This window comes from Paroedura picta, chromosome 12 (assembly GCF_049243985.1).
Source record: "Paroedura picta isolate Pp20150507F chromosome 12, Ppicta_v3.0, whole genome shotgun sequence".
Lineage (NCBI taxonomy): Eukaryota > Metazoa > Chordata > Lepidosauria > Squamata > Gekkonidae > Paroedura > Paroedura picta.
Window position 1 is genome coordinate 40,657,021 of NC_135380.1, and position 18,982 is coordinate 40,676,002.

The 18,982-nt window shown below is 45.0% G+C and overlaps 1 protein-coding gene and 1 long non-coding RNA gene across 3 annotated transcripts in view; one reads left to right on the plus strand and one right to left on the minus strand.

The window, feature by feature from the left end:
- CDK5RAP2 (CDK5 regulatory subunit associated protein 2) overlaps positions 1-17,123 on the minus strand; it is a 176,843-nt gene extending 159,720 nt beyond the window's left edge. For both annotated transcript variants that reach the window (XM_077305310.1, XM_077305309.1), the window contains exons 1-4: positions 16,935-17,123; positions 12,572-12,639; positions 9,645-9,712; positions 5,007-5,117 (exon numbers count right to left, since the gene is read on the minus strand). In XM_077305310.1, the coding sequence (XP_077161425.1) occupies positions 5,007-5,117; positions 9,645-9,712; positions 12,572-12,639; positions 16,935-16,987 (300 nt within the window). In that variant the 5' untranslated portion in view covers positions 16,988-17,123. The remainder of the gene's footprint in view (positions 1-5,006; positions 5,118-9,644; positions 9,713-12,571; positions 12,640-16,934) is intronic.
- LOC143821404 (uncharacterized) overlaps positions 16,950-18,982 on the plus strand; it is a 64,467-nt gene continuing 62,434 nt past the window's right edge. Inside the window, exon 1 of the long non-coding RNA XR_013225792.1 lies at positions 16,950-17,183. This is a non-coding gene — a long non-coding RNA (uncharacterized LOC143821404). The remainder of the gene's footprint in view (positions 17,184-18,982) is intronic.

The window sequence follows — 18,982 nt, forward strand, 5'->3', positions numbered from 1 at the left end:
GAAATGCGGGATTAGAGGAGTCACAAATTGGGATCAAGATTGCAGGGAGAAATATCAACAACCTCAGATCTGCAGATGATACCACTCTAATGGCAGAAAGTGAAGAGGAACTAAAGAGCCTGTTGATGCGGGTGAAGGAGGAGAGTGCAAAAGTTGGCTTGAAACTCAACATCAAGAAAACAAAGATCATGGCATCCGGCCCGCTCAATTCCTGGCAAATAGATGGGGAAGAAATGGAGATAGTGACAGATTTTATTTTCCTGGGCTCCAAGATTACTGCAGATGGGGACTGCAGCAAAGAAATTAAAAGACGCTTGCTCCTGGGGAGGAAAGCTATGGCAAATCTAGACAGCATCCTAAAAAGCAGAGACATCACCCTGCCAACAAAAGTGCGTTTAGTCAAGGCTATGGTCTTCCCAGTTGCAATCTATGGCTGCGAAATTTGGACCATAAGGAAGGCTGAGCGTCAAAGAATTGAGGCTTTTGAACTCTGGTGCTGGAGAAGACTCTTGCGAGTCCCTTGGACTGCAAGACGAACAAACCGGTCAGTCCTAGAGGAGATCAACCCTGACTGCTCTTTAGAAGGCCAGATTCTGAAGATGAAACTCAAATACTTTGGCCACCTCATGAGAAGGAAGGACTCCCTGGAGAAGAGCCTAATGCTGGGAGCGATCGAGGGCAAAAGAAGAAGGGGACGACAGAGAATGAGGTGGCTGGATGGAGTCACTGAAGCAGTAGGTGCAAACTTAAATGGACTCCGGGGAATGGTAGAGAACAGGAAGGCCTGGAGGATCATTGTCCACAGGGTCGCGATGGGTCGGACACGACTTCACACATAACAACAAATGTTTTGTTTATTTTACTGGCTGATTATATCTTTTGCATTTTATTATATCTTTTGCATCTATGTCAAAAATTAGACAAGAAGAGTTGAAATACGTCAGGTTTAAACCCTAAGATTGTATGGTGCATTTGCTAATTTTCACCTATGGGCTTTGTTTTTAACCTAAATTTTTAAAAGAAAGCTGCATACAATAATGTTTATATCCTTATCCATGATTCCTATATATATTTGGGAAACTGTATGGGGAGTGGAGCATGTCTGGCCCCCGGACACTGTCCGGACTTGAATCTGGCCCAATTAGGGTGCAACCAGCTAAGCAGACTTCCCTAGCAGGAGCCACTAGCCACAATGAAGGAGGCGGTGGGGGGAAAGAGGCGGCACAGAGAAAGCAGTGGCATGAAGGCGCTGGTGGTGCAAAGGAGGCTGTAGTGGAAGTGAGGAGGTCGCAGCAGCCAGAAGGAGGAGGTGGCAAGAATGAAGCCACAGTGGTGGCAAGGCCCCCACACCAGAGAACACCGCGAGAGTGCGGTTGCACCGCTGAAAGGTAGGTTCTGGTGGTTTAGGGCCCCGAGAGGAGTCCGCACTGCCAGTGGAGTGCAGGAGGAGGCAGAGGTGGAGGCCCAGTTGGCAGGAGCCAGCGCAGGGCCCACCATGCCTGACTCAACCTGCCACCTGGGGAGAGGGTGATGGCCAAGTGGCCGGGAGCCCTCTCCACGCCTCCCCAGGCCTCCCCCTCAACTTCCTCCACTAGCCCCCGCTGCATTTCAGCATGCTTTACAAATAGTTACTTGAATGGGGATTTTAATAGGGACTTTAATGGGATTGAGCCTATTGTTTCCCATCTCGACCCTAAAGGGAGAGGTGTTAAATAAATATAATAATAATAATAATAATAATAATAATAATAATAATAATAATAATAATAATAATAATAATAATAATAAACTTTGTAGGTCTTAACGGTACTGCTAGATTTGACTTTCCTCCTTTACATGTTTGCCTTACGTCAAGCATGTCTGTCAGCAAGAATATAGGAAGCCTGCTGCTTATTAACCTTCCTAAAATCTCATCATTCTTCATTGTCAGCACGACTTGTCAGATTCATCAGTCCTCCAGCAGGCTGAGTTGTTCTACACCACTACATCTATCATCTACAAATGTTTGTGTGGGAAAGTGACCCCAAAATACAATGTTGATGCAGTCTCAGCCACTTCTATCCAAATCAAAGGCAGCCAAGTATCACAACTGCTCGGTCTATCAATGTACCACTGATTGGAGCTTCAAGATAGCACATGGTTCAACCGGTGCTTAGAGGCCTCCTGCCACCTGAATCCCTCCCTGAATTCATTTGGAACAATTGCAAGGCCGTCTTCTGAAGGAGAGTTTTTTGCTCTTGCTGCAAAACGCAACCTGGAGCACCCGTCTACCAGTGGTGAATGTCACTATTCTACTTAGCAGTGACCTAGCTCTGCATCATGAGACACTGAAGAAAAGCATGCATTGTTAAAGCAGCAGAGATGATCCTCCTGTTATATGGCATGGATCTGTGTGTGCATCTTCAATGATATTTTATTTCATTTTATATTTTCTTGCAAATGCCATGCTTTAACTGTATTAGAAACTTGATGATGAAAATACATTCCATTTATGCTGATAGATCTTTCTGTTGTCAGCAGTGAATGTACAGCTCTAATGAGGGGAGCGGGTGAAACTATGATGGGGTTGCTTCTACAGCACTTTTTCATATGTCTTGCTAGCACAAACTGCTGAAAACAGCATAACAGGTACAGGTGTAATCAGTAAGTGATTGAAGACCTTAATTTTGACGCAAATGTATACCATGAGTCAGCATGGTGTAGCAGTCAGAGAGTCAGACTAGTGCAGGGGTAGTTAAACTGTGACCCTCCAGATGTCCATGGATTACAATTCCCATGAGCCCCTGCCAGCGAACTCCCACAATTCCGCAGGGTCTGTAAAAAGGAGCTCCTCCACCAGGCATTTGTTAGAGGCAGATCAACCTAACAGCTTCATAGAATCATAGAATCATAGAGTTGAAAGGGGCCATACAGGCCATCTAGTCCAACCCCCTGCTCAACGCAGGATCAGCCCCAAGCATACTAAAGCATCCAAGAAAAGTGTGTATCCAACCTTTGCTTGAAGACTGCCAGTGAGAGGGAGCTCACCACCTCCTTAGGCAGCCTATTCCACTGCTGAACTACTCTGACTGTGAAAAATTTTTTCCTGATATCTAGCCTATATCGTTCCACTGGCCCTACAGACATCACCCCCCCATATATGATCCGAACCCAAGCTGACCTCCCTATGAGTTTATATTAGACATTATGAAAGTTATTGTTGTATTATACATTGTTGTAATTCCTGCTGTTCAGCTTGAAACTCACTGTTGTGACTGTTATTGTTATTACTGTTGTTGTTGTTAGTTGCAAAGTCATGTCCGACCCATCGCAACCCCATGGACAATGACCCTCCAGGCCTTCCTGTCCTCTACCATTACCCAGAGTTATTACCGTTATTATGATTCAATGTATATCCTCCACATTTTGTGTAAACTGCCCTGGGCCTCTTGGGAGGGTGATATAGAAATATAATGGATGGATGGATGGATGGATGGAACTCACAATCGGCTGTTTGGGATAGGATGGAAAATTACTGCGAGGTGCCAAAGGGATTAGTGCATAGGAGGGCAAGAAAGAGTATGTATGTATGCCAAGTGCACTCAAGGTTACACCAGTTAGCAGTCAGAGGTTACACCAGTTAGCAGTCAGAGGTTATATGTGAACCAAACCAAAGTGTCAGTCAGGAAATATTACCAGTTCTTGGCATACATACACGCCAATAAAGGTTTACTGACAGACTAATACCAGTTCGTTTACCCTAAGCACAGACGGATAAATAAATCACACACTACTGGGTCATAAACTGCTGAAGGGCTGTGATTTTTTAAATCCTGTGTGCACATAATGGCAACTGCAGTTTCTTCATCATGTGCATGCAGAGACATAACACTTATGACGCACTGTCAAATATTCACTGGATCATTTGTTTGTTTGTTTGTTTGTTATTCCATTCATGACCTTACAGAGCAAAGCAGCAAAACAAACTCATGTAAAGGAAACAGAAGGCTTAGATTAGTATGCATCATCTTTCTGCCACAGTTCAGTTTGATGTGAGAGGATTAGAATGTAATTTCTGAAAGCCTTTGTTTTAGTGATAAAAGAATAAGGCTGAACAAGTAATTTAGATTAAGAAAGGGGGAAAGTGCTCCAATGGGGGGAAAATCCTACTGAGGCAATTGTTTTATTTTAAGTACTGAACCAGAACCATTTAAAAATAATCCCACGCTTCACCTAAAGGTCATGCAAACCCCTCATTACTGCACATTTATTTATCCAAAACAGAATGAATCAGATTCACTGAAAGCATCAACATCCAGCAATACTGGTTTGCACAGATGTCACGCAAGCAAAGTGGTCAAAAGGAGGACATATTTAGAAAAGAAATAATGGTAGCACAACTCAGATGACACCAGCAAGTCTGTGGCCACTGGGAACATGCCCCGCTCCCACGTCCCTCTGTGCATTTAAATTTTCTCTCTACTTCCTTGAGAGGCGGATTCTGTGAAGGTTCAAGGAGGTGGCAGGTTACAGCGGATGAGCGATGGGGTTGTGAGTGTCCTGCACAGTGCAGGGGGTTGGACTGGAGGACCCAGGAGGTCCCTTCCAACTATATGATTCTTTGATTCTGTGATTCCTGCCAACCACTATTTACTGACACACCCAAACCAGGCATCTTATAGTCAGTTCTAAAGGGTAGCCATGTCAGTCTGCGGTAGAACAGAGAGATCCAAGTCCAGCAGCACCTTAGAGACCAACAATATATTTGGGGTATAAGTTTTGAAAGTTGAAACTCCCTTATCAAGTATCTGACAAATGGAGCTTTGATTGAAAAAAGCTTAAGCTCTGATAATTTTGTTGGTCTCTAAGGCACCATGATGACTATTAGTTCGCCTCCAGAATCAGAAACAAATTACATGAGTCAGGAAGAGGGAACACATGTGCCCGCCATGCTTTCCCAACAGCCAACCCACAGCCAGGCCAAGATGTCTGCCCTGGGGCAGTGAATCGAGGTTTCAAATACTTACAATTCGGTAGATCTCTTCGCTTGGCCCGTCAAATTTCTGCTGCATCCTTTCTTCCAGAAAATAAATGCGGAGTTTCAGGTTGAAATTTTCTTTTCGCAGCTCAATGATTTGCTGGAGCAAAAGGGAAAAGACCATGTGAGAGGTATGTGACATAAATAAGCAAAATAGGGATGGATCCTGTCTAAATTCTGGGGACAAAAATGCAGTTTCCCTGCCTCCCAAAACTCCAGACACCACAATATGTGAACAAGTAGATAGTTTACCTAGAATTCCAGAAAGATTTTGATGGTAGCATGGTTATCATGATCCTTACCTATCAAGCAGGCCACACCCTGGATCTCATTTTCGGTGCAGGGTTGAACGTGGATCTGGTCTTGGCTAAGGCCGTGTCATGGTCAGACCACTACACCCTGAATGCTCAGCTATAGCTGCCACCTTCTCCTCAGTTGGCCACCGAGCAGATTTCAGCTTGCCCGCAGAGACTTACGGATCCAATTGGATTCCTGAATGCTCTGCGGGACCCAGTGCCTCCTGGCAGTTCTCTAAATGGCCTGGTCAGCGACTGGCATGACAGAATGTTGGCCGCCATCGACAAGATAGCTCCCCAACATCCTCTCCACCCCCGTCCCAAGTGGGCCCTTGGTATACCAAGGAGCTTCATGAAAAGAAACAGGAACTGAGACAACTAGAGCAAGTTTGATTGAAGACTCACAACAAAACCTCAAGAACATCTTATAGAATGCAGTTAAGAGCCTAGGAGATGGCGGTAAAACACAAATTTAACTCAACTGAAATTGCATCTGCTAACTCACACCCAGCGCAATTATTTAGGATAGTTCGATCTCTTACTGCTCTGGAGGAAGGGTACCAAAATAATAACCAATTGGACATCAGCTGTGAGGCATTTGCGAGTCATTTTGCGGACAAAATCTCAACACTCCGCCACAACCTGCCCCCAACTTTAGACACAGAAAGCAAACTAGTGGCCCCTTGGCTGCCTTTGGAGAGAACACTGAATTACTTCAGACAACTCACACAAGTGGACAATATGCTAAAAGCAGTGAAGCCAGCCACATGCCCCTTAGATCCATGTCCTTCATGGTTACTAGAAACATCTGATACAAGTATAGTGGCCTCCCTCCAGGAAATAATCAACCTCTCCCTCTCAACAGGAGAATTCCCGGAAGGGCTAAAAGAGGCAGTGGTTCACTCGCTACTCAAAAAAACATCTCTGGACCCGCAACAGCCTTTCAACTATCACCTAGCGTTTCTGGGGAAGATGCTTGAGAGGGCTGTTACGGTCCAACTATCAGCATTGTTGGAAGAAGCTTCAGTCTTAGACCCATCCCAGTCAGGTTTCCGGCCTGGCCATGGGGTATGGACAGCACTAGTCACACTGACGGACAACCTCCATCGCCAGCTAGTCCGGGGCGGGTCGGCACTGCTCATACTATTAGACCTCTCAGCAGCATTTGACAAGGTCGACCATGAGCTTTTAGCTCAACGCCTCGCCAATGCCAGGATCAGAGGGACTGCCCTTCAGTAGCCAATCTCCTTTTTCTGGGATCGCAGACAGAGGGTAGCAATAGGAGAGAGCTCCTCAAGCCATCCCAGCTTGCACGTGGAGTCCCTCAGGGAGCAGTTCTCTATCCAATCCTGTTCAATATCTTTATGAGCCCTCTTGCTCAACTGGTGCGACGGTTCGGGTTGGGTTGCCACCCAGCTCTTCCTCCTGATGCATAACTACCCCGATTTCCCCCTAGAAACCTTAGCCAGATGCCTGGAAGCAGTGACGAAATGGCTCAAGCAGAATCATCTGAAGCTCTTCTGCCAGGCATTTGGTTGAGGTCGACCTGAATTCCATCACCTTCCATTGGTCCTTGAACCCCATCCCATGAAAACCACTACCAATATGTCCATCCCACAGGGATGTTTCAGTTAAATGGATGTTCTCACCATGTTTTGTTCCATTATTATATAGTTCTACTGTTATGACTGTATTTCTGTGGTTCAATTTATCATGTTATTTGTACTGTTTTTCTCCAGTTCCATGTAAACCATGAAAAAACCTTCAGGGTTATATCTTGAAAAGACCTTCCCCCCTTGTAAAATTCTGGTGCCAGATGAAGTCTTGGTTTTGGTCTACCTCTCTTTGTCTTTTTTCCCTTCCATGGATAAAAATAACGAAGCATTCAAGGCAAAACCACAGGGGCCAGGGTTGAACTTAATTCCTTCTCTAGAAACTATACTCGACACAAATCAGGGCCCTGCACAGTTCCATCTTTATAAGAACACCCTGGGCTGATCCTTCCATTGCTTCTTTAGGACTTCATCTAGTTCTGTCTTCCTCCTTTGATGACTTCCGATGTCATCAAATCTGATGATGTCAACAGCAGCAGTCAACAGCATTTTGAAGACAAGGTGTATCCAATTGTTCTTCAGCATGAGGTATTTTATCTCCACTAACTGGGTGACTTTAGGCTAGTTGAAGTTCTCTTAGAGATGTTCTCATTGAGCAGTTCTCTCAGAGTTCTCTCAGCCCCACCTATCTCACAGGGTATATGTTGTGGGGACAGGAAGGGAAAGATATTTGTAAGTTGCTTTAGGGTTCCTTCAAGTAGTGAAAAGCGGGATATTAAAACCAGCTCTTCCTCCCGCAGGACTAGAGTGAACTATTTTGAGGATTTCACAAGAAGAGGAGAAAGGCCTTTTAAATTTTAAAGTGAGCAAGTATGAAATATGCATTCGAATAAAGCCACCACTCCCCATCTTCCCTCAGAACTTGCCAGATGCTCTCCGAGTGGAGGAACTGAATACACCAATGAAATATTGATGTCCATTCATTTGTGGAAGGCAAGGGACGGAACAGGTGTAGCGGATACAGACGAATCAGCTTTTATTAGAATGCACGACAGAAGTTAACAATGTTGCATAGGGAGCCTGAGCATTGCAGCATTCAGCTCCCTTCTGGAGTAAACTCAGCTATGAAACATTAAAAACAGGGAGGTTCTTCTCTCACTTTTGAAAGCCTGGCGCATGCAGACCTGCAACTAATGCTGCAACCCTGTCACTGACTAGGAGATGGCACAGCATAGCAGCAAAGAGAATGGGGCTGGGGACAAAGAGGTGCCCAGTTCAGCTTTCACCTCTGCTACAAACTCAGCTCGTGGCTTAAGCACCCTGCTTCCCTCTGCCCCATTCCCAATACAGGGACTAAAGAAGAAGAAGAAGAAGAAGAAGAAGAAGAAGAAGAAGAAGAGGAAGAGGAAGAGGAAGAGGAAGAGGAAGAGGAAGAGGAAGAAGAAGATTTGGTCTATATGGAACAATAAAATTTTTCATAGAATGCAAAAATAGTATTGTAATTTTTTTAAAATTTCAACATGGGTACAATTTGCCAGGTGCCCCCAGATGTCCCTGCAAAAATGGGACAATCTGGTCACCTTATTATACGCCACTGTTCTCTACCTGATGGAGTCTCAAAACAGCTTCCAAGTGGCTTCCCTTTCCTCTCCCCACAGCAGACACCCTGTGAGGTAGGTGAGGCTGAGAGAGCCCTGCTATTACTGCTTGGCCAGAACAGCTTTATCAGTGCTATGGTGAGCCCAAGGTCACCCAGCTGGCTGCATATGGAGGAGCAGGGAATCAAACCCAGCTTGCCAGATTAGAGGTCCGCACTCCTAACCATTACCACCAAGCTTGCCTTCCAGCTTATCACATATACCGGCTTATCTTAAAGGAACAGCAAGAATATAACCCACCTGAAGTTCTAGGATCAATGGGAACACTATATAAATGCAAACTATGACTACTCCACAGTAAATCTTAATTTATAAGTAGCTGACTATGAGAAGTCTCTAAGCACAAGGCATGGTTTCAGAACTCTGTGACTCTAAAAAACAGCAACAGATAATTTTGTTTTATAGGAACAATTTAATACTGGATCAAATTTAAGGTGCTGGTGCTCACCTTCAAGGCTATATGCGATCAGGGTCCTGCATACCTCAAGGACCATCTGTTTGTCTATACTCCCCAAAAAGTGACTTACTCTATATATTCCAACAATCTAGTAATCCCTGGCCCCAAAGAAATCCGCATGGCCGTGACTAGAGCCAGAGCCTTCTCCTCTATGGCCCCCAACCTGGTGGAATGAGCTCCCCAAAGAGATCAAGGCCTATCAGAACTCAAAACTCATAGGGTCTGCAAAACAGAGCTCTTCTGCCAGGCTTTTGGATAAGGCTAATGATGAGGATCCATACCCAACCCAACCACCAAGAGACTGCAACACCAACGACCAAATGTCCCCTTCTGTTAGACTGTTTTCTGTGATCAGTTATATCTCCTCTTGCAATCATTTACAAATGTTATTACTATTTAGAGTGTATATTTTTCAAGTTCTATGTTCCGTGTACATTGTCCCAAGATGCCAAGTGAGGGGGCGGTACAAAAATCAAGCAAACAAATAAATAAATAAATAAACACACACACAAGGGAAGCTGTATATGCGATCTCAGGGAGGAGTGGAGGAGATATAGATTAATTATGTAACTGTACATTCACAGCTACCTTCTCCAGCCTGCTGCAAATCATCTAATTAAAACCAAAACAGACTATGCAAATTAGAGACTGTGGTTCACTTACATTTTCAAAATCCTTCATGGTCCGTGCTCTGGTGGTTGAAACTGTGTCTTCCGCCACATTTGGTAATGCTACAAATTTAAGAAAAGCATTCTGATACCAGAAACAGCAGATATAGTCAAACTCTGTAGAATATGACTAACAAATTAAACAGTCATGTCTATAACTAAGCAGAGGTTTGCTTTTTTTCTTTATTCCAAATCACAGGCTATGGTTTGTTCCCTTCCTTTTCTAGTACAAAATGTAGTTTGGAAGCCTGGAAGGCAAAGAAAAACATCTATAGATGGCAATTCAGATCAAACAACAAAGCTATGGTTCACCGCGGAAGTGTTTAACTTTCAAGCAACGAGAGGCAGTGATAGATATGTGATATTTATTGTCATGTGGCTCCAAGCCAGCTACAAAACCCACACAACTAGCAAAACCATAATCTAGCAAATCCGGGCAAAAGAGAGGAAGTGTGTGAAGACTCCCAAGGCTTGTTCATGTAATGCTAATCTTGCTATTGTTGGGTTGGTTGTAAGTAGGGTTGGGTGCTTTGGCATCCAAAGCGGCCGTTCGTGCCCGAAGCGCCATGGTGTGGGGGGGAGGGGAGGTATGTGTACTGGTGCCTCCCCCCCCCCCCCGGCTGGCTGCTTCAAAGACCGAAGCGCCCAACCCTAGTTGTAACCCACTTTGGATCCCTCTTGGAGAGAAAAGTAGAGTATAAATAAATGAAATAAATAAATAAATCCTCTACTACAGGGGTAGTCAACCTGTGGTCCTCCAGTTGTTCATAGACTACAATTCCCATGTGCCCCTGCCAGCAAATAAAACCCCACGATGAAAACACTATAATATCCCTTTTAAAACCGTATATGCTGGTGGCAAAATATCTCCCACCCCCATTACCACTGTAGGCTGTGTCTCGGTGCGGCCATAGGGAATGCAATACCAGCAGTCCAATCAATGTGTTATTGTAATTTCATTTCCCTATTCCTTTTAGATCAGGATTCTGCCATAGTGAAAGCAGAATTGACACCAAATAAAGCAACACTAAGAATAAATCCCACTCAAGGCGGATCATCTAAGGCAGGGATGGCCAAACTGCCTCTCCAGCATGCTGGCAGGCACTCATTGTAATTGCAGCTCATGGTAATTATAGTCCATGGACATCTGGAGAGCCACAGTTTGGCCACCCCAGATCCTAAGGCATCCCAAAATTCTCATGCTATCATAGACACTCATATACTGTATTTCTGCTACACCATATTTCCTCTTCCATTGAGCACAGCAACAGAGTTAAACCACATTGAAGAGCTTCCCAAATTGCAGTAGTGGCACAAATGCAGCTGCAAATTGCTATTTATGTTGGACTAGGTTAGAGGGGACCAAAATTTAAGCCCCACCTGAGCATGAAGCTCACCTGGCGGCCTTGAGCAATCCTCAACCTCACAGAATAATCTGCTTCCGCCAGAAAAATGAATAATAGCTTTGCATGTCAAAAGCCTACATAATTGAGGACAATAAGAATACGTCTCCTAATAACCAAAGACTACAAATCTAAGCCATATAGATGGTTAATTCTTTCACCTAGAAATCTGAAATATTTTAACATTAGTACTAGTGCATTGGCTCCATTTGGGATAGTCTCTCTTTCGCTCTTGTTCTGAATTTCCTATAACATAGTGGTAACAATCAAATCCTAAACTGAAAATTCAGAGCTTGACATTAACCATAGCCTGCCGCATTCAGATATCATGGTAAATGATAGAACAATCTGGACATCGCATAAGGAATCACTGAACGAGAACACAAACCTGTGGCATATGAAGCACCATCCAAATTGAACAATTCCCCTCTACTGTTTTTCAGCCTTGAGGGATGCATGGTATCTATAGTTGCGCTCTTGCTTAGTGCCTGAATGAGAGACCTAACGCTTGCAGTTATTAGATACCAGACTGCATCTCAGTGCATACTGAGAGGTTCATAAATAAATTACTCTGGAAGGAGTCCAAAAGGCAGCATTCAAGAGTCAAGGGCTTTGGCAACATCGAGAAATGTCTTTTATTAGAGGGTGGAAGAGGCTTTCAAGCTAGAACAATGAACCATAAAATTGTACATGCCTGGAAGCTACCACGAAATCATCTAGTTCAACTAGTAAGCAGGGCTGCACTTACTTGTGATTGATGTTCATCTAGTTGTCCCCATGCAAGCACAAAAAAGGTCCTGTGCAGGCATGCAGGCCAGCCGTACACCTGTGCGGTAGCCCATGCCCACTTGCACAGGATAACGATGATGAACACACCACACAAAGTCAGTGAGATTTTAGTTGCGGGCCGGTGGTTGTCAGAGGTCCATTTGCAAGCTGCCCGCATAACTATGATTCCTTTCCACTCCATAGCAGACTGTTGTCAGACACAAAAGGCAATTTTGTCGCCCAACTGCAGCTAGCTAGTTTGAGCAGCAGTATCTTAACTGACAAGCGCTAGTCACTCCACCACAGTTATAGTTTTGCAAATGGACTCACATCATAGATGAATGTTTGTAAATGCAGCAGCTGGTATAAAGAACATAAAATTCAGAACAGTGGCTTTGTAATATTATGAGGTTTAAGATTCAGTATATCGCATCACTTTACTTTAAATGTCCCTTCGCACTTTAAATGTCCCTTATTGTAGTGATGGGCACAACTTTTAGAAAATGGTTACAGCAGGTCCCCTCACACATGGGGAGCTAACCAATTATTGTCTCTAGCTGCTGCTAGAGGCCCATATCCTGCTCAGACAGTTAAAAGCTCTCCAGCTGTCCTTTCTACGGAAAGGCTTCGGGCATCCTTACTTACAGCAACTGTTATGGAACTAACATTCCAATTACTTCTTCAAAAACTTCACACAGAGACATAGTTCGCCACTTTCCTGTTTAAGCAGAAGCCTCTACCATGTTCTTACCTCCACCACCTCCCAAAGGGATACGGATTTCATCTCCTGAGACATCTGGCAGTCGGGAAATGTTGACACTAGGGAAGGAGAAAGACAGTTTGTGCTCTGAAGGCATTTAGAAGTCATGTGCTTCTGTGTAGTCCCTTTCTGTGCCTTCTCACAGGTATGTTTCCCAAGTCATCTTGGGAGCCTTCTAGATCAGGCTTTCTCAACCAGGGTTTTGTGAAACTCTGGAGACTCTTTACAGCAGGGGTAGCCAACCTGTGGTCCTGCAGATGTTCATGGACTACAATTCCCATGAGCCCCTGCCAGCATTTGCTGGCAGGGGCTCATGGGAATTGTAGTCCATGAACATCTGCAGGACCACAGGTTCACTACCCCTGTTTTACAGGACTGGAAGGGTTTCCCAAATGGGTGGGAGTTAACTTTTAATATATATTTTTAAAATGTGTTAAATATTTACCAGGTGATAGGACCATATATGGTCATGTCGACCTGCCCCCTCCTCCCAAAATGGCAATTGATGGGCCTTGAGGAGGTTGGTACTGTCTAGTGCTGCAAGAAGGAAATGGTTGAATGTTCAAAGATTCCTACCACATTTCCTACAAATCTCTCTCTCCATATCTGTAATTTATGAGTCAGGGTGTGCTCTAACAAGCTTGCAATAAGTCTATGGTAAGAATCAGCAGAGGAAGAACACAAAAGGGAAAAAAAAGTTCCTTTTTCTTTTAACATGGTATATAGCTAAATTACCATGCATGGTCAGGAGGGTTAGAAGTTTTTTGAAGATTTATTTGTGGAAGGCAATAGCAGCCAGTTCCTTGTCCAGAGGTGTCTTTGTATAGGAAAGCAACCTCATGTCAAGGAGCCTGAGTGGAAAGGGAGTTCAACAAAAAATTTTCCTCAATGCTCCACCATGGCACATCACTGGGCAATCTGCCAGAAGCAAAGTTTGTAGGCAAGGCCAGTTTCAAAGACTGACCCCCACACACACTTATAAGAATCAGCATATGAGAGACTAAGGTACAATGCTTCTGAACATGGAGGTTCTGTTTAGCACCTAAGGCTAATAGATGTTGAAAAATCTCTCCTTCTCCAAGGATTTTCCTATTTGTCCTGCAGAGCTTTAAGCTTTTCAGTATAGTTTTCTGTTTGAAGGTAAATGTATTATTCTGTCTTTGTCACTTTGGCATGTCTTCTGAGCAGAAAGGAGAAATATACATAAATAAGCAAATCATCTCCTCTGAAAGCTTTCTATGCAAGTGGCCATCGCTACATAACAAACTGCTGGAATCAACTAAAAGCCCATTTACAGTGCAATCCTAAACAGAGTTGTACTCTTCTAAATCCTTTTAAGTTGATACAAGGGTTTAACACTGCTTAGAAACACGCTGTTAGGTCAAACCTCTGTCTCACAACAGTGGCCAAGCAAGATCATAAGAATGATACCACTTTCTCCTGCCGTCCCTAATCCGTTTATATTCAGGGCATTTCCGCATATCTAAAAAAATATTGTTACGCCAATCTAATGGCGTAATGCTAAAAATAATTGCACCTCCGTCCATTCCTCACCTTCTGCCTGTCTTGCTTCTGTCTGTCACCTTTTCATGCTCCTTACACTCTGCATGCCTGCTTGAAATGGCCGAAGAAAGCAACGCGCTTTACACGCAACTCTCTTCCACCTGTCAATCAAGCCAGGCAACCAATCCACTTTCTCAACCTTTTAAAGGGCCCATGATGCCTGCTAATTTTTTTTTTAATTAAATCCTTTTATGTTGAAACGTCTATGCATCTAATCATAGATGCATCTAACCACAGATGCATAGTGCTTTTTGAATGCCACCCATTATGGACTCACGGATCTTGAAACTGAAAAAAAATATATAATTCCCGATTTTTTGGGGGACTTTAGAGAGGCATGATTTGTGTGACAACTTGGGAAAAATATTTTTTGCTTTGCCTGCATGCTTGTACGCCTATCTGTTGCTCCAGGCATTAAGCCTTTTTAAAAAAAAAACTAAAACATTCCCAGGAAAAGGGAAAGGGAGGCAGGTACGAAGGTGTGACATTGGAGGCGAAGACAGCATTTCTTTGCCTCCATACATTTCTTTAGCATGTGGCCTGCTGGTTGCTCTCCTGTAGCTTGCACTATTTAGGCTAGAGAATCCAACTTATGTGATTTCCCAGCTAGTGCTTTAAAATGGAGGATATAGCTAGCAGTTTGCTGCTTGGTCGCTGGATGTTGGCAGCGTCATGCAAAACACCAAAAATGTAGCGTCTTCATGAAGTAAGCATTTCACTATATTTAAGGCATGTGGTAAGGCCCTCAGAGTTGCACTGTCCCCAAACACAAAATATTTATTTAAGCTATCTTTGCTAAAAGCCATTGACAGACAAGGTATCCTCAGGGTTCTGGTGGATGGGATCCTACGTAGCCAGGACCCCAATGACAAGCCCACTCTGTAGCTTGCAGTACCATCTGAAACTCACGAGCAAGCTGATTATCCAAGTGAGTAGCTCCGAGATACCTATCTGGAGCCCATATGCAGACAGGAACATTCTGATACAGCCCGTGGTCAGGCGTTTTCCGGTGTGAGTCTAAGCCGGTGGAACAACTTACCAGAGGAATAAAGTTCCCATGCTCCTGTCTTTTATTATTTTTTTAAATTTTTTGAGGACTTATAAAAAACAGAATTTTTTAGGCCCTTTTTTTGTAAATCAGGATGTTCCATTTCTAACATATACAATTGTGCTACTCTATGAGTTGTTTTGTTTTAAACACTTTATCATAATCCCTTTCAAATCTTCTTGGGAACTCTGGACTATAAACACTGTAAAACAAAATAAAACCTTGGGACACCAACAGCAAAAAACCTGTCCTTCGGGGATTGGCTTCATCCCTTTGGAGAAGTCATCTATATCTGTGACAATTCTCACAATCTGTGGCAGTGAGTTCAGAATCAGAATCACACACAGAACTGGAAGAGACCACAAAGGACCATCCAGTCCAGTCCCCCACCTTCTTGGGGACTTAAAAAAATCACCTGACAGATGTTCATCCAGCCTCCTCCTAAAAACCTCCAATGGAGACTCCACCACCCTCCAAGACAGAATATCCCATCAACTAACAGCCTTCACTGTCAGAAAATGCTTCCTAATATTTGTGGAACCTCTTTTCCCATAATTTGAACCCCGCTGCTTTTAGTCCTTGTCTTTAAAGCAGTAGCAAACCAAGTGGCCCTCTCTTCATAAGTTCACCCTGCCTTTCCTTCTGTTTGTTGGGGTGGGACTCTATTATAGTGTATTAGGAGAGTGCAAAAGAGAGTTGTCTGGAGCTCTCCACGCCTTATATAGAAACCTTATAGGTTGGACACATGCATGGGTCAGGTAGACTCAAAGGTTGGATGCCAGAACAGCCCTTCACATTTTGTCCTGAAGCATCTGCTTGCTCGCAGATCTATAATTTAGATCACAATTAAAAATCAAAATTGTCAAGAACCACCAATCTGTCCAAGGCCAAGGTTCAATCCTGAGTGTGCATCCTCATGTGTCAACCAAAACAAAGTCATCACTTGACCAAAGACCCTCTGGGTGCAGTTGGTCTGTGTCCATGCCATGTGCAAAAAAGACAGAAAGATGGCAAGCAAACTGCACATCCAATACTGCACACTCTCCGATTCTTCCCTTTCAGAGTTGTTTTTCATCTTCTTAATGCGCACTTTAGAATAAATATTTGTATTTTTAATGTCAATCTGGTTTGTTACTCAGCCTTCGGTTTCCTGACTCATTTCCTCAGGTTTGGTTTTCGGTCCCTTTCTGTTTTGCGTCTTTTAAAAGAAACTTTGCAACAACCCGTCTTGCCAGGAGCTGTCAAGACACTGCTTTCTGCCCATTGGTCCTGGGCACATCCTTACACTCCCTCCCTCCTCAGCAGTGCTGCCAGGTCTCCGCCACCTCAATTGGGGATGGCAGGGGTTGGGTTGCCAAATCCGGTCTGGAAACTCCTGGAGATCTGGGGATGGAGCCTGGGGAGGGCAGGGATGATGCATGCCCCAAAGTCCCGAGCATCCCTTTTCTCCAGGGGGGCTGATCTGTGCAGTCTGGAGAGCAGCCGGAATTCCAGGAGATCCCCAGGTCCCCCCTGGAGGCTGGCATCCCTGCATCCTCAGTCAGACCGCCGGGCAACCCCAAAGCAAGGCTACCCCGGAGAAGGGCAGCGCAACTTCTCTCTCCCCCGCCTCCTTGGACCCTTTCCCGCTGCCCCCTAAGTGGCAGATGTCAACCCGCTTTTTTTGTTCTCCCTCGCGCGGGCACGAAACAGTTAACGCCTCTCCCGGGACCCGCTCAACGGTCCTAACGGCCCCCGCCTCACCTGCCGTTAAGCTCCACAGGCAAGGTGGGATCTTCCCCCGGGAAGGAGTCCATCGTCGGCGGGCGGGCGGGCGAGGACGGGCGGCCAGCTGCGACTTCTCCGCCGGTGACACTGGCTGTTATTGTCCGCGTTTGGCGGCGGGGATGGAATTCAAACGACCGCAAGAGCCTCTCGCCGCCGCCATCTTTGTGAAGCCGAAGAAGCCGGACAGAGAGAAAGGGGCATGCGGGGACCCATTCTAGTTATAAGGTCAGCCGCCATTTTTCGTCAGGGCCTGGCCTCCTGAAGGTGTTTCGGCCGCCATTTTGGTTAAGGGAGAGATGTGGCAAGCGAGGCGAGAGAGCCGGGAGAGTCGTGGAAGAGGCCATGTTTACTCTGGGCAAGCGCTTTGCGAGAGGACAGGTCGTGGGTGGGGCGCCGTGTTGCATGCTCGGAAGGGGATGGTCTTTGGAGGGAGCCATGTTTACTGTGGGCAAGTGGAGAGGCGGGGATGGAAGCGAATAAGGCGGGCGAAGACGAGATGCTGAAGCAAAAGGAAGGCGGCTCCCCCCCCGGCGGAAAACATTATTGCATTCAATGTGCATTCCCTTATGGCAGCGATAGTCAACCTGTGGTCCTCCAGATGTCCATGGACTACAATTCCCATGAGCCCCTGCCAGCAAACGCTGGCAGGGGCTCATGGGAATTGTAGTCCATGGACATCTGGAGGACCACAGGTTGACTACCCCTGCCTTATGGAACCCAAAGGGCTGGTAACCCTATAAACGCAGTTTGTTATTCTAGCAAGGCTCTAGAATTGGCCAAACGTCTTCATTACACTTTGGCTCTTTCCATGATGTTGTTTGCTAATTTACTGCCCCCTATGTATGCAGACTGGTGAGTTACACTTCATTGACTGAAGGCCTATGCATGCACCTGGAATACAACTTTGTTGAAATTCACGGTGCCAGTAGACTCAAACTTTGTTCGGCTGCTGCAGATCAACACAGCTACTCACCTAAATTCCCTTAGTAGCTTACATGCCATTTTCATTATGTTAATACTTCTGGGAACTTGGGGGGTGGGGGATTGCGTCTAGCCAGTTTATATTAATCCCACAAAAAGACAGCTTCCTATAAAATGGACAAATGTGGACTTTGTCAGAGAGATTTTATTATGCTAACCATTACTGTTGTCCAGCTCCAGGTGGGGTGTGGTGTTCTCTGGCTATTACAACTGGTTTCCAGACTGCAGAGATCAATTCCCCATGAGAAAATGACAGCTTTGGCAGGAATGGCATTACATCCCTGATGAGCTCTCTCCCTTCCCCGAATTCTGCCCATCCCAGGCTTCACCTTAACCGTTTATGCACTGGAGGTTTCATGCTGTGCTGCAGGCTGGAGTTTTAGTCGTACCAGGTTGCCCCACCTCTTCCTGCATGCATGTGGGGGAACATTTGGCCTGGTGCACCTCATCCACCCCCTATTTGTTCTCCTGCACGGGTGCTGGGGCAGTGAACTTCCCAGTGCATAAACGGTCCTTGAAGTGGCAGATGTGGGCTTTGTGGGCTTCTTTCTGGGGGCTTTGAAGACTTGAGTTGGGCCTGTAGCCACAAACTCCTCCCTGCATCCATGACATTCACCGAACCTCCTTCTCTACCAAAAATAAGAGGAGAGGCATCACTGGATCTGCCAGAGTACAGAGGGCCACAAAAGAGAGAGAATTCTGGAAACAACTCTATATTTTAAGGTTTCCAACTAGATAATGGCACCATGAAAGGGTAAAGTCTAGTAGCCAAGTAGAGATCCTGGCCTCAAGTTGGGAGAAAGGAAAGCCCTTTTAGAACAGCATTGGCTTTAAGGCTGCTAAGTTACTACTAATTTACACTGTCCTCATATTTGTAGTCGAGTAATTTCCATTTCATTGTCTGAAGAAGTGTGCATGCGCATGAAAGCTCATACCTGGAATAAAATTTTGTGGTTCTTCAAGGTTCCCACTGGATTCACTTTGTTTGCAGGTGGCAGCAGTGGCTCATTGGGATTTTGATGCTTTCTTCAAAGAATGTCCCC